Genomic DNA, 24,807 nt, shown 5'->3' on the forward strand with positions numbered 1-24,807 from the left:
ATGCTTTATTTTTTTAAATTTTTTAAAAATGTATTACTGGATAGACACAGAGGAATTGAAAGGAGAGGGGGAGAGGCAGAGAGGGAGAGAGCCAGAGAGACACGTGCAGCCCTGCTTCACCACTTGTGAAGCTTTCCCCCTGCAGGTGGGGACTGACGGCTAGAACCCCAGTCCTTGCGCACTGTAATTTATGCCAGGTGCCCTTCACCTCCAGCTAATGCTTTAAAGAAGACCAGACCTGCAGAAACCAATTCCAAAAGACATACTATCCCAAAGAAGAGAGAGCCCAGGGAACAAGAAGTGCCAAACGATTTTTTTATTGTTCACTGAGAAAATACAGGCCTGGAAAGAGTTTGTTGCGTGGCGCAGAGAATGCAAGGTCTGGCTGGCAAGTATGATGCCACATGAATTGCAGAGAGCAAACCCACCTCTGGGGCCCCTAAGACCTAACAGGTTGCAGTCTAGGTCTTTAATGAATAAGAAATGGGAACATCGCCACCGCCAACAGAACACTCTCGCTTGCTCGAAAGGCAAAGCCTGACAACTGCTCTGTGGCAATCTGTCCTGGCTGGCCAGCGTTACAGACGGACGAAGGGCCTAGAGCAGCTCTCTCTAGCAGATGTGTGTGTGTGTGTGTGGGGGGGGTTCTGAGCCTCTGTCACAAAGGCTCACGGGGCCCTGGTTGAGCAGACCCAGCATTTTCACGTGACTCTGCCGAAAAAACGCTGGGATGCACTTGCTAATGGAATACAGGCTTCCCACCTATGCAAAAGGAGTTTCTTTTTGGTATGATTTGGTAGGTGGTTGGCTATTATTGAGCAGAGAGGGAAAGGGAGAGGGAGAGGGAGAGGGAGAGGGAGAGGGAGATGTGGGAAGGGTGTCTGAGAACACTTTTCCATTCACTTAGATGGAAACATTGCGGGGGCGCTGTATGCACACTGGGGACCAAAGGCATCGTCTTCAGTCTGCAAGCAGCGTCTTTCTTCCTTCCAGCACTTTCTCAGCAGGATGCTCTAGAGAGGCACCGGGGCAGGCCAGGAGGGAGGGCACAGACCCCTGAGGGTCACAAGCAATTAAGTTAGGGGAACAGGAGATAAGTAAGACAGGAGATAAGTAAGAAAATAAATAGCTGCTGTTCACAGGGCTGCGACAACATTCAGTCACATTCACAGTCACATTCCGAGGGCAACTGTGCTTCTGCCTACATACATACAGGGCCCTCCGACAGGAGAAACTGCCCCCTCGCCCTGAGTCCCGTTAGGACCCAGGAGTGCGTCCACAGAACCAAGGCAGGGAACGGGCTTGGTATCACCATCAACATATATACACTCAGCCCACCCTCACCCCCACCCCCACCCCCACCCCCACCCAGCGTCCTGGCAGGAGGCAGAGGCAGGAGGCAGAGCACTGCTGTCAGCAATTGGCACACAAGCATCCATATTCAAGCTGAAGCCAGTTCTAGGGAAGTAACCGCTGATGAGACTGGCAGTGGTCTTGCTGAAGCTCTACTTTCCTTGGGCCCCAAGGCTGAGAAGTGCCTGTGATTTGAGCAGGGGGGAGGGTTTCGTGGCCACAGATCTAGTTCACGTGTGAGATTCTGGTGCCCAGAATGACGGCCACATTCTGTCTTAATCACGTGTATCATTCCTCTCCTCCACGCTACTGTCCGCCTCTCCTATCCCACGGTCACTGTGAGTCCCCTGGCTGCTGCTGCTGTTGAGTTTTGATGTCCTAGCTGCACCCCCTGCCCCAGAAGTCACCAAGGTCATGGCTTTTACCGGGAGGAGATTTTCACTTTATACTGTCAGTTCCTAAAGCCATCAAAGGGGAAACAGCTTCTAGTGAGCCTTCCTCTTTGTAAGGGAGACCCAGGGGGTGTTTAGGAGCTGAGCTGACAAACCCTGGACCTGGAGGCTATAGGAGTCATCCGGGGCATGGCGTGGGCAGGCAGAGACCTTTCTGATGGTCTACCCAGCCATCTGAGGGAAGGGAAGCCTCCGTCACAGGAGCAGGAGCCGTGGGGGAATTTCTCCCGACTCCAGTGGGCCACCTCCCAGCCACCACTGTGAGGCAGGACACGAGTGTCATGTTCCGGAGTCCAGCAGTTAGTGTGGGCTGGCTAACACTGCCCTGCAGTCTCCCGTTGCTAGAACTTTAAGCACTCCACTTGAAAGAAGCTGCACCAAACTTCTTGGCTTTAGAATACCTTCTCCGGAAGCCAGAAAAGAATTAGTGAAGTCAGAGAAACTAAACCTGTGTTCAAACAGCAACAATAACAGAAAACCGGATGCAAAGCCTCTAAAAGCCATAGCTAGAGTGAATGGGGTGTGGGGAGAGGGAAAGAAAGCTTGTGATGATTCATCAGATAGTTCGCAGTCCATCCAGTTCTCACGGAATTGGGTGCCGGTGAAGGATGTTAGGAGGGGCTGGCAGAAGTGACAGCCCTTCAGCCTTCTGTAGGTAACAGGACCACAGTGGGCCAGGGTGGGACCATCAGGTGCTGACTTGCTCAGCAGCGGCTGAGAGAGAGGACGCCAGCCCTCCGCCTCTTCCTCTCTGCCAAGGGAGTTCTCAGGAGGTTTCTGGGAGTTTTCCAGATTCCACTTGGACAAAGATCTTTTTATTTGCTTTTTTTTTCTTTTTCTTTTCTTTTCTTTTTTCTTTTCTTTTCTCTTCTTAGGCAAAGGCACAGTTGTGCTTCCTCTCAAGACACAGCCCGCCGCGTGGGGCAGGGCGGCTATCTGGCGCGCTGGCTGAACAGCAGGAAGTCCTTGTCCTGGCAGAGCAGGCAGAGCTTCAGGCTGCGGCAGCTGCCTCCCGAGACAAAGAAGGCCCAGACGCCCGTGAGCACCATGATGACGTAGGCCGACGCCAGGTCCACGCTGGAGCGGGAGTTCAGGAAGGTCTGCAGAGGGAAAAGGAGTTGGCTGGGGTGCTGATGGCAAGCGGACTGAGCACATGGACAAGCGGAGGGAGGGAGGGGCCTCTGCACAAGCGGGGTGCAGGTGAGGGGCAGGACTGGGCCGGGCCCAGGCGGCAGACGCTCCCCCTGGGTGGCTGCCTGCCGTCCTCCAAGGGAAATTCAAGCCAAATAGACCGTCCAGGGGCAGGTGTGTGTGAGATGAGACCACCAGGGGCCAGCACACCACCCTCCCACCCACCTATCCCCCCTCTTCCTCCCTCCTCCCCTTCCTCTCCCCTTCCTTCCTTCCTTCCTTCCTTCTGCCTGCAGTCACTGGGGCTTGGTGCCGGCACTACAAATCTACCACACCTGGCAGCAACTTTTTCCTTTTTTTTTCTCCATCATTTTATTGGATAGGACCGAGAGGAACTGAGAAAGGAAGGGAAGATAGACAGGTAGAGAGAAAGATAGACACCTGCAGACCTGCTTCATCACTTGTGAAGCTTCCCTGCTGCAGGTGGGGAGTGGAGGCTTGAACCTGGTTCCTTGAGCGGGCCCTTGTGCATAGTGTGATGTGCTCTTGACCAGGTATGCCACTGCCCAGGCCCTCTTCTCTCTTAGCGCACCGCTCAGCTCTGGCTTCCAGTGGTGCAGGGGATTGAACCTGGATCTTCAGAACCTCAGGCCTGAGAGTCTTTTTGCATCACTGTTATGCTCTCTCTCCCGTGCGTCATCATTTCTGTGTCAGCTGGCCCTTAGAATGTGCATGGAAGCGAGGTGAGTCCAGGTTAGTTTAGCGTCTATCTGCAGAGTTCCAGTGACCAGGGGGGTGTGTTCACGTTGAATCACTTATCCATGTACTTATTTTGTTAGTGGGTGAGAACCTCCACATCCCTCTGGCACATGTGGTGCTGGGGATCCAACTCAGGACCTCATGCTTGAAGAGTCCAAGGCTTTCCCACTGCGCCGCCTCTCAAGCCAAAGAATAGGAGAGGTGCTGTGACATCAGACGAAGCTGGAGGAAGTGGGCATTTCTCACTCTGTCTTTTTCTCTGATTCTCTGTCTGCATGAAAAGGGGACCTGGGGGGATAGGGTAGCAGGCGGTGGTGCACCTGATTAAGCACACACATTACATTGTGCAAAGACCTGGGTTCAAGACCCGGGTCCCCACCTGCAGGGGGAAAGCTTCATGAGTGGTGAAGCAGGGCTGCAGGTGTCTCTCTGTGTCTCTCTCTCTCTCTCTCTATAACCCATTTCCCTCTTGATTTCTAGCTATCTCTATCAAATAAATAAAGATAATAAATACAAAAACTTTTTTTTAAAAGGGGGGTGACCTGGGGTGTTGAATTCGCACATGTGTGAGGCTCTAGTCAGCAAAATAATAATAATAGTCAAACTGACTTAAGTGCCAGTGGGATCCCGAGAAGTGGTGGTACACAGCAGTGAAGACCACTGCAACAGAGACAGGTAGTGAATGCAGAAACAGATGCTCAATCCAGCCACCACACAGTGTGAGGAGTCCCAGGACGCTGCTGGGGTAAATAGACACAAGGGCGGCCAGCCAGTGGCACACCTGGTTAGTGCACAAGGACCCAGGTTCAAGCCCCCAGTCCCCAACTGCAGGGGGCAGACTTCAAAAGCAGTGAAGCAGATCTGTAGGCATCTCCCTCTCCCTCTCTCTGTCCTCCCATTCTTTTTTTTTAATATTTATTTATTTATTCCTTTTGTTGCCCCTGTTGTTTTATGGTTGTAGTTATTATTGTTATTGATGTCGTTGTCGTTAGATAGGACAGAGAGAAATGGAGAGAGGAGGGGAAGACAGAGGGGGAGAGAAAGATAGACACCTGCAGACCTGCTTCACCACCTGTGAAGCGACTCCCCTGCAGGTGGGGAGCCGGTGGCTCAAAGTGGGATCCTTATGCCGGTCCCTGCACTTTGCGCCACGTGCGCTTCACCCGCTGCGCTGCTGCCCGACTCCCCTCTCCTCCCTTTCTATTCTCCTTTCCTCTCAACTTCTCTGTCTCTACCCAAAATTAATTTAAATAAATAAATAAATATTCTTTAAGAAAAAAAAAAACGGGACCAGGTGCGTGCGCCACACCTGGTTGAGCGCACATGTTACAGTGATCAAGGAACCAGGTTCAAGCCCCCGGTCCCCACCTGCAGGGGAAAGCTTCACAAGTGGTGAAGCAGGGCTGCAGGTGTCTCTCTGTCTCTCTCCCTCTCTATCACCCCCTTCCCTCTCAATTTCTGACTGTCTCTATCCAGCAAATAAATAAAGATTTTAAAAAACTAAAAAAAAGAAAAAAAAACTTAGCACAAGGAAACCTGGGCAGGTCCCAAGGAAATGACATTCCAGCCGAGGCTATGGGAGACCTAAGTGTGGACTGACCCCAAGGGCGAGAAGAGCTGGGTGCAGCCGGAAACCCAGGGAGTTGTTATTAATGACACGCAGGAAAGGGGGTGGGAGGTGAGGGGGTAGATGAGGCCAGGGAGCAGCACACAGGCAAGGAACAGCAGAATTCCCATTCCTTGGGATCTAGGCACTGAAGACAATCCCTGTTCACAACCGCATTAGAATGACCTGGAGTGAAAGACATGGTCAGTCACACAGTGTCTACGCTTTATGGAAGAGGAAGAGGAGCTACTGAAACGTACATGTTCAAATACAAATTTGTTATGATGTGGACTTGTGTAAGCCATGTGACATGCCACCGAGTCTAACACAAGGCGGTTGCAAGTTCGACTCTACCCATGAAAAGAGAGAGATGAGTCACAGAGAAGCCTACCAGCTGCCATCTTGCTGGGCTAAGACTTAGGTGACTTCTTTTTTTTAATATTTATTTATTTATTCATTCCTTTTTATTGCCCTTGTTGCTTTATTGTTGTAGTTATTATTGTTGTTATTGATGTTGTTGTTGTTATTGTTGGATAAGACAGAGAGAAATAGAGGAGGGGAAGACAGAGAGGGGGAGAGAAAGACAGACACCTGCAGGTCAGCTTCACCGCCTGTGAAGCAACTCCCTCTGGAGGTGGGGAGCCCGGGGCTCGAACCGGGATCCTTACGCTGGTCCTTGTGCTCTGCGCCACCTGCGCTTAATCCGCTGCGCTACAGCCCGACTCCCAACTTAGGTGACTTCTTTATCATCCATTCATCCTTTCAGACGACGTCTCCAAACCCCCTCACTGCCCTCAGACAGGCATCCCATTTAGAGCAGGGGCACCATCGTTTGAACCCCTCGGACTAGAGCAAGAAGGGGTGACAGTACTCACCAGGGCCGACACCAGCAGGTGGGTGACCAGAACCAAAGCAAGGGTGTGCCACTTCTTCTTCTCACAGCCATCGAAAAAGATGACGCCCCAGAACAGGTGCAGCAGGATGATGACGAGCGTCATGAAGGCTGAAAGACAGTGCGGTCAGTGCCTGCTGGGCCCGAAGCCCCTCAGCACCTGCCCACCCGATGGCGGCGAGCGAGGGGGGGAGGCCACCGGTCGCTGGCGACAGGACCTGGGCGCACTCCTGCCACCACGGGAACTAAAGTGAGGGCAGCGTTTCTGAAAGAGGGCACCAGCTCTGCCGACTGGGTCTGTTTGGCGGGAGCTGTCCTGAGCAGCACAGTGAGACTTTGGTGACCGCTAGTTCTTTCTCCTTTTTTTTTTTCCTCATTGGAGAGGAATTTCTTCAGCTTGAACAAGTCTTCCCACTATGGAAGACAGTCTCTACTTAGCGTCTGTTCTAAAAAAAAAAAAAAAAAGGCCACTGGAACAATAAACACATTAAACATTATAACAGTTATCTAAGATTCTGCTTAAGCAGCCAAAAACTGAATTTGGTCAGCATGTAGGTCTTCCTGCGGAATATGAGAGTGCATGTGTGTCCATGTGTGTCCTAGATGTTGTTCCTTATTTACTCTAGGCCAGTGTCACATATTCTGAAAACTTCTAGCATGAAAGGAAGAAGAAATGCAGATTTTCCTTTATGGTCACCTAGCGAGATGCCATTAATACCCACTCGACAGGCAGGAGGTCAGGGCCAACCCTTCTCCATGTTGCTCATAGGAAAATGATCTGTACTCCCACACAGACTCAGACATCCCCCATTCTCTACTTCACCAGAGATTCCAGAACAAAATCTCTCAAGCGGTTAGTTCTTGCTAGTGTGAGATATTGGCCTGCCAGAATAGCCCTGACGTATTTTTCTGTGCACAAATATGTCATGACTTTTCTGACAACTCAATAAAAAGACATAATCAGGTTTCCCTGTCCTGGCACTTAATTCACTAGCACCTGAGAACTTGTTAGAAATACAAGTTTTGGGAGTCGGGTGGTAGCACAGTGGGTTAAGTGCAGGTGGCGCAAAGCGCAAGGACCGGCGTAAGGATCCTGGTTTGAGCTCCCGGCTCCCCACCTGCAGAGGAAGTCGCTTCACAGGCAGTGAAGCAGGTCTGCAGGTGTCTGTCTTTCTCTCCCCCTCTGTCTTCCCCTCCTCTCTCCATTTCTCTCTGTCCTATCCAACAATGATGACATCCATAACAACAACCATAATAACCACAACAATAAAAAAAAAAAAAGGGCAACAAAAGGGAATAAATAAATATTTTTTAAAAAAAGGAAAAAAATTGGGGGGGACCCACTCCAGACCTTCTGAGCCAGACTTTAACATGGAGGTTCAAGTGATTCTGATACGAATGGTCAGGAGAAGTTCTTTCTTTTTTTTTAATATTTATTTTATTTATTTATTTATTCCCTTTTGTTGCCCTTGTTGTTTTATTGTTGTAGTTATTATTGTTGTTGTCGTTGTTGGATAGGACAGAGAGAAATGGAGAGAGGAGGGGAAGACAGAGAGAGGGAGAGAAAGACAGACACCTGCAGACCTGCTTCACCACCTGTGAAGTGACTCCCCTGCAGGTGGGGAGCCGGGCTTCGAACCGGTATCCTTATGCTGGTCCTTGTGCTTTGCGCCACCTGCGCTTAACCCGCTGCGCTACAGCCCGACTCCCAGGAGAAGTTCTTTCATTGCAATATCTGTGCAAGGAAGACATACACAAAGCCACACGATCACTGACTGCAGTAACGAGAGAATACTCACCACAGTGCGAGTGGATGACGTGGTGTGTTTGCACAATGGAATTCAATACAATCTACAACACAAATTCCCCTGGGACTATAATATGGATGTGCATGCATTGATAACTCAAGCGACATTCTCCAAATTAAAGAGAACTGGCTTGACACCTGGTCGGTGGGGTTGTACTCAGGAGAGTACACATTATCATGCGTGAGGACCCAAGTTCAAGCCCCCAGTACCCAGCTGCAGGCAGGGAGCTTCATGAGCAGTGGAATAGTGCTACAGGTCTCTCTCTCGCTCTCTCCCTCCCTATCTCCTCTATCCCTCTAACCCTTCCTCCCTGTCTACTTCTTTCTGTCTTTGTCAGAAGAGAAAGATTAAAAGAAAAAAAATGACCACCAGGAGCAGTGGAGTCACTGTGGTGCGGACACCAAGCCCCATCAACAACCCTGGTAGAAGGGGGGGGGGGCTGTCTTGAAAACCATCTCGTATTAAATAGCTCCTTGTATCAACCATATCATAAAGGGGATATCCTGGAAGCAAGCTGGATAACTACAGGTACTTTTAATAGTAGCAGTCATTTCTCACTTATGGAGATGTCCTATGCCCCCGGAGGCGATGCAGTGGTTAAGACACTGGACTATCAAGCACAAGGCCCCAAGTCTGGTCCCTGACATCACATATGCCAGAGTGATGCTTTGGTTCTCTCTCCCATCCTCCTCTCTCTCATTAATAATTTTTTTTAAGTTTCTATTTATAAAATGGAGACACTGACAAGACCATAGGATAAGAGGGGCACATTTCCACACAATTCCCACCACCAGAACTCTGTATCCCATCCCCTCCCGATAGCTTTCCTATTCTTTAACCCTCTGGGAGCATGGACCCAGGGTCATTGTGGGATGCAGAAGGTGGGAGGTCTGGCTTCTGCAATTGCTTCCCCACTGAACATGGGTGTTGGCAGGTCGATCCATACTCCCAGCCTGTCTCTCTCTTTCCCTAGTAGGGGCAGGGCTCTGGGGAAGTGCAGCTCCAGGACATACTGGTGGGGTTGTCTGCCCAGAGAAGTCCAGTTCATTAATAAATTTTTTAAATGTTTTTTTAAAGATTTTTCTTTCTTTCTTTATTCCCTTTTGTTGCCCTTGTTGTTTTATTGTTGTAGTTATTATTGTTGTTGAAGTTGTCGTTGTTGGATAGGACAGAGAGAAATGGAGAGAGGAGGGGAAGACAGAGAGGGGAGAGAAAGACAGACACCTGCAGACCTGCTTCACCACCTGTGAGGCGACTGCCCTGCAGGTGGGGAGCCGGGGGCTCAAACTGGGATCCTTAACGCCAGTCCTTGTGCTTAACCCACTGCACTATACCCAGCTCCCTAAAAATGTTTTGAATGCTCCTGAAGTAAACCCATAATCTGAACAGACTGTTCAGGTCCTCCTGGTAGGTCTTGAGAATGGATATGCTCGTCTCAAGCCCACTCTCCAGCAAGGAGAGTTCACCAAGGGAGGCGCCTTGGAAAGTGTCTGATCCCATTCCCAAAGCAACAAAAAAGGACACTGCAGGGGTTGACTTCCAAGGCTTTCAGCATAGAACCTCATTTCATTAAAAGGCAAGTGAGACCCTAGATCTCACCTGCTGTATTCTTACCTTTAGGTTCCTGATTAGCCAACAATTTGCTCTGCTTTCTGTCTTAACTCTTTTTCAGCCACCAGGTTCCAGACGCTACCATGACGTCAACCTGACTTCCCTAGGCAGATGACTCCACCAATGTGTCCTGGAGCCCTGCTTCCCCAGAACCCCACTCCACTAGGGAAAGAGAAAGAGAGAGAGAGAGAGAGAGAGAGAGAGAGAGAGAGAGGCGCTGGGAGTAGGAATTGACCTGCCAATGCCCATATCCAGTGGAGAAACAACTTTATAGAAGCCAGAATTCCCACTTCTGAACCCCATAATGATCCTGAGTTCATATTCCCAGTGGGATAAAGAATAGGAAAGCTTCTAATGGCGGGGATGGGATATGGAGCTCTGGTGGTGGGAATTGTGTGGAATTGTACCTCCTTCTCCTATGGTCTTGTCCATCATTGTTAAATCAATTAAAAAAAAAAAAAAAGGCAAGTGCACCACTCCTCCTTTTGAGTCCAAATATGCCTTCAAACTCAGTGAGTTTCCACTTAACAGTGCTCTGCCCAATGGCTGTGGACACCTCTGGTCCCCACAGCTGGAGGTGAAGATCCATTGGTGTGTAGTGAGTTTAAGAGAAGCCAGAGGGTGCTGCTGAACAGCCTTCAATGAACAAGCCTGTTCCCCTCCTCCCAACTCCCCTCACAGGCTCATCTGACAGCACGGAATTCAGCTGGTGTCTGTCATCAGAGCACAGGGGTTCTTAGAAGAAGCAGGAGTAACTCGTTGTTGTTGTTGTTTCCCTCGTGTTTATGAGTATTTGAAAGCCTGTGCACTGACCAGTGACTGTCACCAAAGTGCTGGGTAGCAAACCATGCCACAGCACCCGGCGGGGGAGCCAGGCCCACGGTGGCCTGGGGCCTGATATGGCGGAGCCCACGTCAGGGACATGCACAGTCATGTATGTGGTGAACCCAAACACATATGAACTCAGAGGTGGGGCTTTTTTTTTTTTTATGCAATAAAGAAGGGATTTCTTAAATGCAGAATCTGAGGTTCCTGGACTCAAGAGCCTTTCAATAAACAGCAAACAGGAAACTCTGCGCACGCTAACCAGCAGCTGTTCTTTCTCTTTGTTTTTTGCCTCCAGGTTATCGCTGGGGCCCGGCGCCTGCACTAGGAATCCACTGCTCCTGGAGGCCATTTTTCCCATTGTGTTGCCCTTGTTGTTGTGCTTGTTGTAGTTATTGTTGTCATAGCTGTTGTCATTGTTGGATAGGACAGAGAAATGGAGAGAGGAGGGGAAGACAGAGAGGGGGAGAGAAAGACAGACACCTGCAGACCTGCTTCACTGCCTGTGAAGTGACTCCCCTGCAGGTGGGGAGCCGGGGGCTCGAACCGGGATTCTTACCCCGGTCCTTGGGCTTTGCGGCACGTGAGCTTAACCTGCGCCGGACTCCCCCAGCAGCTGTTCTTAAGTCCTGTGGGTGGGAAATGGCGGCACGAGGGGCCAGCGCCCTCGCCTCGCTCACTGCATTGCAAGTGTTTTCTTTGACTTGTCCTCACATCTATAGATATTACGAAGATGTGCCCCACGTTATTTCCCTCCTCAAAAAATCGCTTTCAGCTGGCAACCGGCCTAACTCACTGTGGACCCTCAGCGCCACCTAGTGAAGGAAGCTGGTGGAGAAATAAGCTGAGAAGGCTGAGACCTGAAAGTGCTTATGGGCTGGGGTAACACTTTGATCTAGGAAGATGCAGGGGCTGGGCAGTGGCGCACCTGGTTGAGCACAGACATCACAGTGCACAAGGACTCAGGCTCAAGCCCTTGGTCCTCACCTGCAGAAGGGAAGCTTCACAAGTGGTGAAACAGTGCTGCAGGTGTCTCTCACTCTCTCTCTATCTCCCCTTCCCTTTTAAGTTCTCTGTCTCTGTCCAAAATAAATACATATAAAAATGCAGCTCTGCTTTACTAGACTTTAGCTGTCAGTATGACATTTGCTCTAAAAGTCAAGCATTCAGGAATATTCTGGCTGTGGGACATTTCAAAGGACCAGCACTATCACAGCTCTGTGAGCTGCACTGCTAAGTGTGACCTGTTAACACAAGGCCTTGACTCTGTGGTCCGGGAGGTGGCACCGTGGATAAAGCACTGGACGCTCAAGTGTGAGGTCCTGAGTTCAGTCCCCGGCAGCACATGTACCAGAGTGATGTCTGGTTCTTTCTCTTTCCTCCTATCTTCTTCATGAATAAATAAATAAAATCTTTAAAAAGGAAAAAAATGGAGTCGGGCAGTAGCACAGTGGGTTAAGCACAGGTGGCGCAAAGTGCAAGGACCGGCCTAAGGATCCTGGTTCGAGCAAGCAGTGAAGCAGGTCTGCAGGTGTCTTTCTCTCCCCCCCTCTGTCTTCCCCTCCTCTCTCCATTTCTCTCTGTCCTTTCCAACAACAATGACATCAATAACAACAATAACAATAACTACAACAATAAAACAAGAAGGGTAGCAAAAGGGAATAATAAATAAATATTAAAAAAAGAATAACAAATGAATAAAAGAAAAGAAGACACAATATAAAGGTCTATCCACTTGAATTGCCAAGCCAGTGAAATCCAACCAAGCTGATCATTTGGACCCACAGTCTGGATGCTCAGAGCCACCGAGCAACCTACCTGAGTTTAAGAAGAAATGAGGAGAGTCTCCATGGATGCCCACGGTGCCTGGTCCCAGGGAGTTGGGCAGGGTGTTAACAAAAGAAAATACTCCACTCATGATGCCAAAGCCCAGGCCAGAAACTAGAGAGGAAGGAAAAACATTGTTAAGCCCTCTCCGTGCCATGACTCTCTTTGAATCAAATTCTCGGGGAAGGGGAGGACAGTGTTGAAGAAGAAATGCTGTGGGGGCCAGGTGGTGGCGCATGTTACCATGTACAAGGACCTGAGTTCCCTTTTTGCTGCTTGGGGATAGAATCTCAGGACTGAGATATACAGATAAACAAGCAAACAGCAAGGACTTTCCCACTGAGCTGAATCCCCAGCCCCAGATCCAATCTTTAAAACAGAATTCTGAAAGGAAAGCAAACCACGGTATTAACTGCTTTCTTCTGAAGAGACCTTCTAGTGAGAGCAGAGTCCTAGGACCCACCCAGAGGGTGGGGACATCACTTAGAAATGGCTGATGTGGGGCGTATCACAAACCTGACTTTTAAGTGTGGTTGATAACCGAGCAGACTTACAGATAAGCATGTTTCTCATTATATAATGGCCTTGGAAAGCTGGGAAATGAGGCCAAAGCACTATTTTAGGTCAAAGTGCTATTTTAGGTCTACCAAGATATAAAAGAAAAGGGTCGGGCAGTAGCGCAGTGGGCTTAGCGCACACAGTGCAAAGCACAAGGACCAGCATAAGGATCCCGGTTCGAGCCCCCGGCTCCCCACCTGCAGGGAAGCCACTTCACAGGCGGTGAAGCAGGTCTGCAGGTGTCTGTCTTTCTCTCCCCCTCTCTGTCTTCCCCTCCTCTCTCCATTTCTCTCTGTCCTATCTAACAATGACGACATCAATAACAACAATGATAATAACTATAACAACGATAAAACAAGGCGACAAAAGGTAAAATAAATAAATAAAACAAGATATAAAAGAGAAAGCGTGGCATTTCTCACTCACCGTAGGCCAGCAATCTCATGGAGGGTGCTGCCTCCTCCGGGTTCAAGATCTTCAAGCCCTCACTGGCTCTCCTGAAAGCAAAGCACACCAAGAAGTTTTTAAGCAGGACATCGAGCAAACACACAAGGGACTTCAAAATCCAGACACTTGGGATGGGAGGAAGAAATAGCCCAGGGGCAGTGCACACTCGCCTACCAAAATCCAGATGCTTACTGGATATTTTTGATCAGCTTATGCTTTAACTTTGAAATCCATATAAACAAACCCAACCAATTTTCAATGAGGCCAGTTAAACAAAAATTCCAACTGACCTCAGCCTTTTCCCTGCATTTAATTTTATTTGGGGGTTCATGGTTCAAAGCACAGTGACACACAGACACAAACTCTCATCATCCCCTTGCTAAGTGTCTGGGAGACACTTGCTCCCCTAACCTAGGACCCCCTCCCCCATCTTACACCAGGACCCCAATGTCCCTTCATCCCATTCCTTTCCCAGAGTCCTTTGCTTTGGTGCAACACCCTACACCCAATCTAACCGGCATATGTAGAAGAAATTGGGAAAATATTTATTTGCTAAGCTGTTTAGGACTGAGTTGGACAAGATAATAAAGCAACATTTCTGCTACGTTCTGAGCTCAGGACATCAACACTCTATAGCATCGACCGCGCTGTGCGGTTTAGTTTTTGTACCTTTTCCAAAAGTGCTCAATCTACCTCCTCACTTCACTGCTATGTTGCTATGGCGTCTGCTGTAGCAACACTAGTTCTGTCACCTTCTCTTCCCCCCCTTTCCCCAACTCCCACAGACCCTGAACTGTGCTTACTCTTCAAAGTCTAGTCTGGGTAGCAATTAATTCCTCAAAGAAGCCGCATTGACCGATCACTAGCCTCACTTTCCTCTCAGGTCCTAAAACACAGAGTCAAAGTGCTGGTAAGCTTGAACCACGTGGCCTCCTGACTCCAGCGCATTCTAGATACTCTTCTTTGTTGTTATTGCTATAGTCAAGTCACTGTTCCCCGTCAAGTGTCGGGGAAAGACAATTGGGGGAGATTCAGGAAAGGAAAAAATATTCTCAGAAAAGGAAGTAAATGAGCAATGGAGTGAAGCAACAGAAAGTTGCTCAGTACTAGTGGGGCGTGCTGCTGTCACAAATGTATTCAGTGTGTGGATTTGGAAGTTTAGCCGACTTCCTCATGGTATGTCGCAAGTTTGTGGGAGGAAACGCCAGTGACCACTGACAATGCTGACAGCAGGAAGTGAAAACACAGTCTCTGCGTACCTAGTGGACCAAACACAGACTGCGGTTGTGAGGGGCATGGTTTGAAATCTGTCCAGCACCCTGAGGTGGAAACTTCTTTGTGTGCATTTATTACTGTTTCCAAGAACAAAACAAAAAGGGCAGAAACCCACTTAAAGGATGTATAAACTCTGAAACTTCAGGTTCTTGAATCTACAATCCTAAGGGGTTACTGTCCTCTTGTCCTAAACTGTAAGATTCTGTCACTGAAATGCAGTTTATTTCAGACTCAGAACTGCCCTATGTGAAGATATCAAGCCCAGATCAGCCCAAAAAGCTACTGACAGGAACTGCCAGTGTTGGCTGAGGGTGGGAAGGGTTACTGCCCGATACACTGCTTACACCACAGCAGGGTGAACACCGGGCACAGACAAAATGGAAATGACCTCTGACATAACAGAGCAGAGGCAGGCCAGTAAGCCATGAGTAGCTCACTTGGACAGAGCGCTGCTTTACCACGAGCGTGACCTAAGTTTGAGCCCAGTGCCCACAACACTGAAGTAAGCTTCAATCCTGTAGTGTCTCTCTCTCACTCACACTGTATCCAAAAATATATGTGATCATTAAAAAAAAAAAAAAGAAAAAAAAAGAGCAGTAGGGGACCAAAAAGCTGTGAAAGCTACAACCCTTTCCCTACCCCCTGAAGGCCAGGAGAAACAAGAAAAGTTTAGCCATCTTGAGAGAAACAAGATGGCGGCCACGTGACAGGGATTTGTCCAAGTGGTTCATGAGTTGGGTGTTGGTCAGAAAGAGGGAGGTTTTGATTTGCTGGATGACACTCACTCTGCACTGATGGTTAAACTGCAGACTGGCAGCGACTGCTGTATGCCAGAAACATCCAACCGTTGCTAAATGCCCATCTGTTATGAACATTGTGTTCCTGTGGGGGTTTAAATGCTATCTTTGATAGCTGTTTGTTGGTTCTTAATTAATTTCCAGGCACTAATCATAGTTAAACCATTTAGAAGCTGTAACTTTCACTTCTAAGTGATGGCTTCTTAGTTTGATAAGTTCATAATTAAAACTGTTCCATTATTAAATCACAGTATCTGTCCTTAAATGCAACAAGTAAAAAATACATACTGGCAAGAACAAATGATCAGAAGCCTATTTATTGGAGACGTTGTTCAGGTTCTGCTATAGTTACTCTTAAAATTCATGGCATGCTTTATGGACTTTCATGCATTTATTAAATGAATGTAATATTCCATGGAAACACACTTTTTTTTTTTTTTTTTGCCACCAGGGTTATCACTAGGGCTCAGTGCCTGCACTATGAATCCACTGCTCCTGGAAGCCATTTTTTTCTTTCTATTTTTATTTGACAGGATAGAGAGAAATTGAGAGGGGAGGGGAGACAAAGAGGGGGACAGAAAGATAGACAGATACCTGCAGACTTGCTTCACCGCTCATGAAGTGCTCCCCCTGCAGGGAGGGAGCAGAGGCTCAGACCTGGGTCCTTGCACAGGGCGATGTGTGTGCTTAACTGGCCTGCTACCACCCAGCCCCATCCTTTAAATATATCATTAAATGTGTGTATTATTTCATGTATTATTAAATATATTATTTAAAATATATATTTAAAATTATTATTTCTTTTTTTAACATTTAAAAAAAATTTTATATGTATTTATTCCCTTTTTGTTGCCCTTGTTTTATTGTTGTTATTGCTGTCGTGGTCGCTGGATAGGACAGAGAGAAATGGAGAGAGGAAGGGAAGACAGAGAGGGAGAGAGGAAGACAGACACCTGCAGACCTGCTTCACCGCCTGTGAAGCGACTCCCCTGCAGGTGGGGAGCCGGGGGCTCGAACCGGGATCCTTACGCCGGTCCTTGCGCTTTGCACCATGTGCGCTTAACCCGCTGCGCTATTGCCCGACTCCCCCACCACCATTTTTTTACTCCTCCCTCCAGCATGGTTTCCTCGCCCCCCACCCCTCTCTTCCCCTTCCCCTCAGGTAACTGTTTTCAATGTCCACTATGGAATTTTAAAAATGTGTTCGTCAGTTTTATATCCTGATAATATGAACATGGGTGAGAGATTAATACATGTCTTTTCTTCTTGACTTATTTTGCCTTGTACAATCCCCTCGCATGGTTAGCTCCCCTTAAGTCTTATTTATTACATAATTCAAGATAACCTCATGACTGAAAAGAGTACAAGGTTCCAGGTTCCAGCTGTTTCAAATCAGTTATTTTGTGAGGCCTCATGCCTGCTATTGGTGACCGACCTACTTTCTGACCTGCAAGGAAACCAAGGCCCACTGCCAAAAAAGAAAGAAAGAAAAGAAAAGAAAAAACATAGTTTATCTTAGGGCTGGTGAAACAGCTCACTTGGATAGAGCACAGCTCTGCCACATGCGTGACCCAGGTTCGAGTCCAGCAGACCCACTTGCATGAAAGAACATTTTAATGATGTGATATCTTTTGTTCTCTCTTCTCTCTCTCTCTGGCTCTCTCCAAATAGATACATGGTTTGGGGGATTTTTTTGCCTCCAGGTTATTGCCGGGGCTCAGTACCTGTATTATGAATCCACTGTTCCTGGCAGCCATATATTTTTTTCCACTGTTGTTGTTTCTATTCCTGCTGTTGTTGTTGTTGTTGGATAGGACAGAGAAAAATCAAGAGAGGAGGGAAGACAGAGGGGGAGAGAAAGATAGACACCTGCAGACCCGCTTCACTGCCCGTGAAGTGACTCCCCTGCGGGGGAGGGGGGGAGGCCGGGGGGGATCAAACAGATCCCTGTGCTGGTCTGTGCCCCACACTGTGTGTGCTTAACTCTATGCACTACTGCCTGGCCCCCCAAAATGTTTCTTTGTTTTTTTTTTCAGATATGGAATTACATCAGAAAATTACCATCATCACAATCTGTGTAAGAATTTTTCAGTCTGGGAGGTGACAAAGAGAAACACAAATAAATGCTAAGCTGGGATGATTTTTGTTATTATGTCAATAATTATTTCTCTAGTTTCTCTCCAGGACACACATCAGTGTTTCACGTGAAGCCATTTCAGTGTGCTCTAATACAACCTCTATGAGGTGAGAGGCTTGCTCTGGTCTTTTTTTTTTTTTTTTTAGAGAGAGAAGGGGCCGGTGGCGAACCAGGTTGAGTGCACATAATACAATGTTCAAGGGCCCAGGTTCAAGTCCCCAGTCCCCATCTGCAAGGGAAAAGTTCCACAAGTGGTGAATCAGTACCGCAGGTGTCTCTCTGCCTCTCTCCTCTGTCTCTCTTCCATTTTTGGCTATCTCTATCCAATAAGTAAACAAAGATAATTTTAAAAATCCATTAAAAGGGGGCCAGGTGGTGGCGCACCTGGTTGAGTGCACGTGTCTCCCAGTCCCCACCTGCAGGGGGAAAGCTCTGCAAGTGGTGAAGCAATGCTGCAGGTGTCTCTCTGTCTCTCTCCCCTACTCTCCCGACTCCTGGCTGTCTCTATCCAATAAATAAAGATAATTAAATATATAACATATTTATGGGAGTCGGGCGGCAGCGCAGTGGGTTAAGTGCACATGGCACAAAGCAGAAGGAACCAGCATAAGGATCCCGGTTCGAGCCCCCGGCTCCCCATCTGCAGGGGAGTCGCTTCACAGGCGGTGAAGCAAGTCTGCAGGTGTCTGTCTTTCTCTTCCCCTCTCTGTCTTCCCCTCCTCTGTCCATTTCTCTCTGTCCTATCCAACAACGACGACATCAACAACAACAACAATAAAAAACAAGGGCAACAAAAGGGAAAATAAATAAATAAAATATATTTTAAAAATATATATATATATTTTTTTTTTAATTCATTTTTAAAAAAAGAGGAAGAGAGAGAGAGACCAGAGCTTTGGCATACAGTGATGCTGGGGGACTAAACTTGTGGCCTCTAGTTTCAGACCTGCAAGTTCTGTGCTCTAACAGGCTGAGCTATCTCCTTGATACTTTCTGAGTTTTGATTATTTCAACTGAAAGAATAAGCAATATTAGTCTTGTCATTCGTTTAACTTTTATCATTCTGGTATTAAGAATTGACGTCAATCACATGTCAAGAAATGTTATCTGATTTTCCAGAGAATGATTTTTAATTCACAAATATTTTTTTATTTGTGGCCGAATAATTCATTCTGATATTTATCATTTAAAAACTACTTATTTTCATGAGAGAAAGAAAGAGAGAGAGAGATCAGAGCATCACCCAGCTCTGGCACATGGCAGTGCCAGGGATCAAACCAGGGGCCTCAGGTGTACAAACCTTGTGCTATATCACTGACTTCATCTCTTTGACTGAAATTCCTTTGGATGCATTGGATCAACCTTCTCGTGGTGCATCCCGTGAGTACCCATTTATTGGGGAAACTGACGATCCTTCCTAGCCAACTGAATCCACATGGATCCCAGTCACTTTCAAAGCCAGCAACAAGCAGACATCAGGCTCAACCTGACGCTGTTGACTGGCTACGGAAAAAGGGCAAACACTAGAAGAAGAAGAACTGAAATTCCTTGTGAAGATGTGAATTTTCTTTCTTTTTCTTTTTTAATTTCTATATTGGATGATTGTTTTATAATTGACAGTAAATACAATAGTTTGTATATGTATAACATTTCTCAGTTTTCCACATAACAATACAACCCCCCAGGTCCTCTGTCATCCTGTTCCAGGACCTGAACAGGGGTTCAGGACCCCCCACCCCCACCCCCAGAGTCTTTTCCTTTGGTGCAAGACACCAACTACAGCTGAGGTTCTACTTGTGTTTTCTTTTCTGATCTTGTTTTTCAACTTCCGCCTGAGAGTGAGATCATCCCATATTCAGAGGATGTGAATTTTCTTTTCTTTCTTTTTTTTAAGATAGGATAGAGAGAAATGGAGAGAGGAGGGGAAGACAGAGAGGGGGAGAGAAAGACAGACACCTGCAGACCTGCTTCATCATCTGTGAAGCGACTCCCCTGCAGGTGGGGAGCCGGGGGCTCGAACTGGGATCCTTATGCCGGTCCTTGCGCTTTGCGCCACATGAACTTAACCCACTGAGCTACTGCCCAACTCCCCAGGATGTGAATTTTCTATGAAACATGGTAATATTTACTGACAATTGAAAACAGTTAACCCTGGCCTGGGAGGTGACCCAGCAGATAAACTGTCAGACTCTCAAGCAAGAGGTCCCGAGTTCAATTCCCACCACTACTCTGGCTCTCCCCCTCCTCCACTCCCCCCACCCCAGTAAATAAATCAATCTCTTTTTTAAAGAAAGAATATAGTTAATCATTGTACTCCCCAAATTCACATTAAAAATTCCTACCAAGTAAGAGAAACTTTCCCAAAATTCCCTTGGTTTTCATGTAGACGGCTTCAAAGGGGGCGCAGAATGACTGGTTGAGTGGCTCTCTTTCTATGTCAGGAATCATCAGTGAGTTTGGGGGGGGGTGTCTTTATCTGACACCTCCATTGAAAATTTTCTCTCAGTCTTTTTAGTAATCCCTGAAGATTCTTGCAAGAAACTGATCAACAAAAACTCTCCCTCATAGCTAGCTAGCTTGTCTCCTAGAAAGGAGAACTCCCCCAGATCAGCTGTGGGGGTCACCCTGAAATGTCACTTGACAGATGAATCCTCGATTGTTCCCAGTGTGTCGATAGAGACTGACTTTTAATTCTGATAGACCTCCAGGACCTAGGAGAGTGTCTTGTATGAAGCAACTGCCACAGAAATATTTATCAATGAGCACAAGAAGGAAGGTCCACAAATTAAAATCGCCGCTAGTTTTAGGCTGGAAATGTACCTTGACTTCAACTAAGCGGGAAGGTATCAGCCCTTAAATACCACCTTATGCCAATGTTTCAAAGCACTAAACCACAATTTGAATATCCCTGGGAGAAGAGAATGGGAAGAACTGAACTCACTTTAAAAGTCTGTAATAGGCAAAGCGGAACAGCTCCTGGAAGAAGACAGAGACGAGCACGCCGGTAATGAGCAGGTATCTCGATGCTTGTCCTTCTTGGTCGCCGGCAATGGTTCTTGCTATGAACCAAAACAAGGAGGACAGCAGGAATGACATCAGCCAGAAGAAAGCTCTGAAAATCAGAAGAAGGGAAAAAAAGTTACAAGTATGGACAGGTTTAGTGATGACTAAAAGCACAAAGAAACAAGCATAAAATAATTACAAATAAAATAAATAAAAAATGGAAAAAGAGGGCGTAAGGATCCTGGTTCGAGCCCCCGGCTCCCCACCTGCAGGGGAGTCACTTCACAGGTGGTGAAGCAGGTCTGCAGGTGTCTGTCTTTCTCTCCCCCTCTCTGTCTTCCCCTCCTCTCTCCATTTCTCGCTGTCCTGTCCAAATACGACGACATCAACAACAACAATAATAACTACAACAATAAAACCAGAAGGGAAACAAAAGGGAATAAACAAATAAATATTTTTTAAAAGTGAAAAAATATATATGGAAAAAGAACTGTGCAAATCTGACCTGAAGTAGGAATAGGTTCCCTGACACTTGAATAAAGAGAAAAAGACCTCATAGGATGATGCTGTCGGTTATCTGTCTTTAAGCAGTGGTGCCTTCTCTCTCATGAAAGGAACACGGGTTCTGCAGGAAGAAGGTGTGCCTCCTCCTGAAAATCACTGTATCAGTGGTCCAAGTGATTTGTGAGTAAATCTGCAGATTTTGCCGGGCAAGAACGGTCTAGCTGACAACTCTATTCTCTGAGCCCACCTCTAGTCAGTGTGTTTTGCCTGCTGATGCACAGATAAGTTTTTCCCAGAGAACTGCTTCCATCTCCATTAACAATGATGGACAGGCTCATCAGAGGGAGAACCTGTGTTCTGATGGAGATGGGTCCTGATACAGGGCACTTTTGGGGGCCCTCCAAAAGCGCCCTGTAGATTTGATCGTCTTACTGTTACAATATTTATGTTAAAAGGATGCAGGGAAGAGGAGGCTGCAGAACTGGTACTTTGTTCTCATCTGTCATCTGAGATGGCTGGTGAGAGTAGCCGTGGCAGGAAGGCCCGTCCAGCTGAGGCTGAGGGGTTACAGCCAGGGCACCCCACCCATGGAGACATAAGCTGGGGGCTGGGAGAGCCTGCCACAGCCTTTCTCCTGCCACTGCCCTGCACACACGCCTCCTCTGCAGATAAGAGGGGAGGGCTTTTCTGCCAAGAAGGGCAGGTGAGCCTTGTAAACCTGGCTTTTAAAATGGCCGGGGGGGGGGGGGCTGGTTGGTGGTGCACCTGGTTGAACACACAAGTTACAATGCCCAAAGACCCAGGTTCAAGTCCCTGGTCCCCACAGGCAGGGGGAAAGCTTTGCGAGCAGTGAAGTAGGTCTGCAAGTGTCTCTCCCTCTCTATCTTGTCCTTCCCTCTCGATTGATCTGTCTCTTTCAAATAAATAAATAAAACATTTAAATAAAATTAAATGGCCCTGGGAGTTGGGCGGTAGTGCAGCGGGTTAAGCACAAGGACCGGCATAAGGATCCTGGTTCCAGCCCGGGCTCCCCACCTGCAGGGGAGTCGCTTCACAGGTGATGAAGCAGGTCTGCAGGTGTCTGTCTTTCTCTCCCCCTCTCTGTCTTCCCCTCCTCTCTCCATTTCTCTCTGTCCTGTCCAACAACGACGACATCAACAACGATAACGAAAAACAACAAGGGCAACATAAAGGGAAAATAAATATATATATATATATATATATATATATATATATATATATATATATATATATATAATTAAATGGCCCTGTAGAGCAGCACATAACATGCAGCTGGGGTGTGTGTGTAGAAGCTGGAGAACTTGGGGGACCAAGGGACAATGTGGGGAGGGTCCCAGAACTGCCATAGGTGAGAACAGGGAGCAGGACTGCCTCCAGCCTCCAGCCTCCAGCCTCCAGCCTCCAGCGACAGACGGACGGACGGACGGACGGGCAGCCCCCTTCGCATGCACAGCGAATCACCTGTGTATGGGGGGGGGGGGTCCCTGACACGGGCCCTGCCTTCGGGTGGTGGGGAGGGGTGGGCGGAGGGAGCTCCCCGCACCCGACCCGCAGGTGCTCAAGGCTCTCGGCCCCTCTGGGGTGACAGGTGCCCGTGAGGATGGGGGCGACACCGGGGTCCCCTCTGCAGCCCCGGAGAAATGGAAGATGCATCTGAGGGTGCACCACGTTTCTGCACACAGCTGTCATGGCTCCTGCCGCCCCCCGACCCTCGACCACCCCCCAGTACCTCCCAAGCCGAGCACCGGTCGCCCGGGGGGGGGGGGGGCGGGCGGGGCTCACCCGACGATGAGGAAGATGATGCGCAGCGGCTCGGTGGCGATGGTGAAGAGGTAGAGGGCGAGCGCAGGCCCGAAGGCGATGAAGGAGCAGCCGAAGAACATGACGAGCGTCATGGCGGCCGCGGAAGCGACGGGCCCGGCAGGAAGCCGAGCGCCCGGGATGGCGGAGAGGAGCCGCGAGCCGCAGAGACCCGAGAGCCGGCGGGTGCGCCGCCAGCGGCGGGCGGGGCGGTGGGCGGAGTCAAGGCGGGACGGGGCGTGGTCTGTGGGGTGGTGGGCGGGGCCTCAGAGAGGAGGGCGGCCGGCGGGGACAGAGGGCAGGCCCAACGGGCAGTGGGCGGGGCCGGGGCAGAATGGGGCGTGGTTGAGGGCTGCTGGGCGGGGTCATGGTGGAGTTGGGCGGGGCTTGGAGACTAGGCAGAACAGGGTAGGCCCAGGGGACCGTGGGCGGGGCCTCGAGGCCGGGAGCGGGGCCTGGAAGGAGGGGGCGGGGCCGTAAACTGGAGCGGAGGCGTGGCCATCGGCGGGTCCCCAATATGGGCGGGGATGAGGGCGGGGCCAGGGGGATAGGGCTGTGTTGGGAATGGGCGGGACTAGGGGGTGGGTCGCGGGTGGGCGGGGTCAGGTTCAGGAGGGGCGGGGCGCTGGACTGGGAGAGAGGGAGAAGGGCAGGGGTGCTGGTTTCTTTAGCTGTGCAGAAGCTTTTTAATTTGATGTAGTCCCTCCCATAGGTTTATACTTGCCTTAGTCTTCTTTGTCATTGGATTCGTTTCACTGAAGATGTTTTTAAAATTTATGCGGAAAAGAGTTCTGTCAATATTTTCCTCTAAGTATCTGATAGTTTGTGGTCTAACATCCAAGTCCTTGATCCACTTGGAATTGACCTTTGTGTTTGGTGAAATATAGTTCAGTTTCATTCTTCTGCATGTTTCAACCCATTTTTTCCAACACCATAATTTTCAGTATATAAGTCTTTCACTTCTTTGGTTAGGTTTATTCCTAGATATTTTATTGTTTTTGTTGCTACAGTGAAAGGAATTGATTTCTGGATTTCAACTTCTTCTAACTTGGTGTTTGCATAGAGAAATGCCACTGACTTTTGAATGTTAATTTTGTAGCCTGACACCTTACTGGATTGTCTGATGATATCCAAAATATAATTGCTGGATTCCATAGGTTTTTCTGTGTATATTATTATGTCATCTGCAAATAGGGAGAGTTTGACTTCTTCTCTTCCAATATGTATGCCTTTAATTCCTTGCTCCTGCCTGATTGCTATGGCAAGAACTTCCAACACTATGTTGAATAGTAATGGTGATATGGGCAGCCCTGTCTAGTACCTGATATGAAGGGAAATGCTTCCAGTTTTTCACCATTGAGTATGAGGTTGGCTGTAGGTTTGCTATATATAGACTCCACTATCTTAAGGAATTTTCCACCTATTCCCTTTTTTGTAGTGTTTTGATCATAAAGGGATGTTGTATTTTGTCAAAGGCTTTCTCTGCATCTATTGATATGACCATGTGGTTTTTGGTCTTGCTTTTGTTGATGTGGTGGATCACGTTGATTGATTTACGTATATTAAACCAACCTTGCATGCCTGGGATAAACCCCACTTGGTCGTGATGAACAATCCTTTTAATATATTGCTGTATCTGGTTGGCTAGAATTTTGTTCAATATTTTCGCAGCTATGTTCATCAGAGATATTGGTCTGTAGAAGGGCAGGGGTGCCTGGGGAGCTTCTGGGGCGGGGCAGAAGAGAAGAGAGGTTAGAGAGGAGGATGAACAGAGGTGGATAGCAGGTCCTTGTCTCCTTTCTGTGCTGCAGTGGGGTTTGCTGCTGACAGAGGGTGGAGGCAAGGCGCTCTGCATGCCCCTTGGTATCCGACCAGGTCGCTTCGAGGAGGGAACCAGAGGAGGACTGTTCCCCAGCCTGCCTTGGAACAAAAAGAGAACTGATTCCAAATAGCAAGCCAGGGCCAAAGTCCATTGAAAATACTGGCATAGACGGGCTGCAT

General features: G+C 48.3%; 1 protein-coding gene across 5 annotated transcripts; it reads right to left on the minus strand.

Moving 5' to 3' along the window:
• Window positions 1-301: 301 nt before the first annotated feature.
• Window positions 302-23,021, minus strand: APH1B (aph-1 homolog B, gamma-secretase subunit). 5 transcript variants are annotated; one of them, XM_007533977.3, is made up of 6 exons: window positions 22,789-23,021; window positions 20,420-20,590; window positions 13,249-13,319; window positions 12,256-12,378; window positions 6,177-6,304; window positions 2,606-2,905 (listed from the first exon to the last, which is right to left on the minus strand). In XM_007533977.3, the coding sequence occupies exons 1-6, from the start codon at window positions 22,899-22,901 to the stop codon at window positions 2,738-2,740; spliced, it is 774 nt and encodes a 257-aa protein (XP_007534039.1). In that variant the 5' UTR covers window positions 22,902-23,021; the 3' UTR covers window positions 2,606-2,737. The 5 variants fall into 5 exon arrangements, with proteins under 5 accessions (XP_060030337.1, XP_060030338.1, XP_060030339.1 ...); XM_060174354.1 differs by lacking the exon at window positions 6,177-6,304 and having other exon boundaries at window positions 302-2,905; XM_060174358.1 differs by lacking the exon at window positions 20,420-20,590 and having other exon boundaries at window positions 2,601-2,905.
• Window positions 23,022-24,807: the final 1,786 nt, after the last annotated feature.

This window comes from Erinaceus europaeus, chromosome 16, assembly GCF_950295315.1.
Source record: "Erinaceus europaeus chromosome 16, mEriEur2.1, whole genome shotgun sequence".
NCBI classification, from domain to species: Eukaryota; Metazoa; Chordata; class Mammalia; order Eulipotyphla; family Erinaceidae; genus Erinaceus; species Erinaceus europaeus.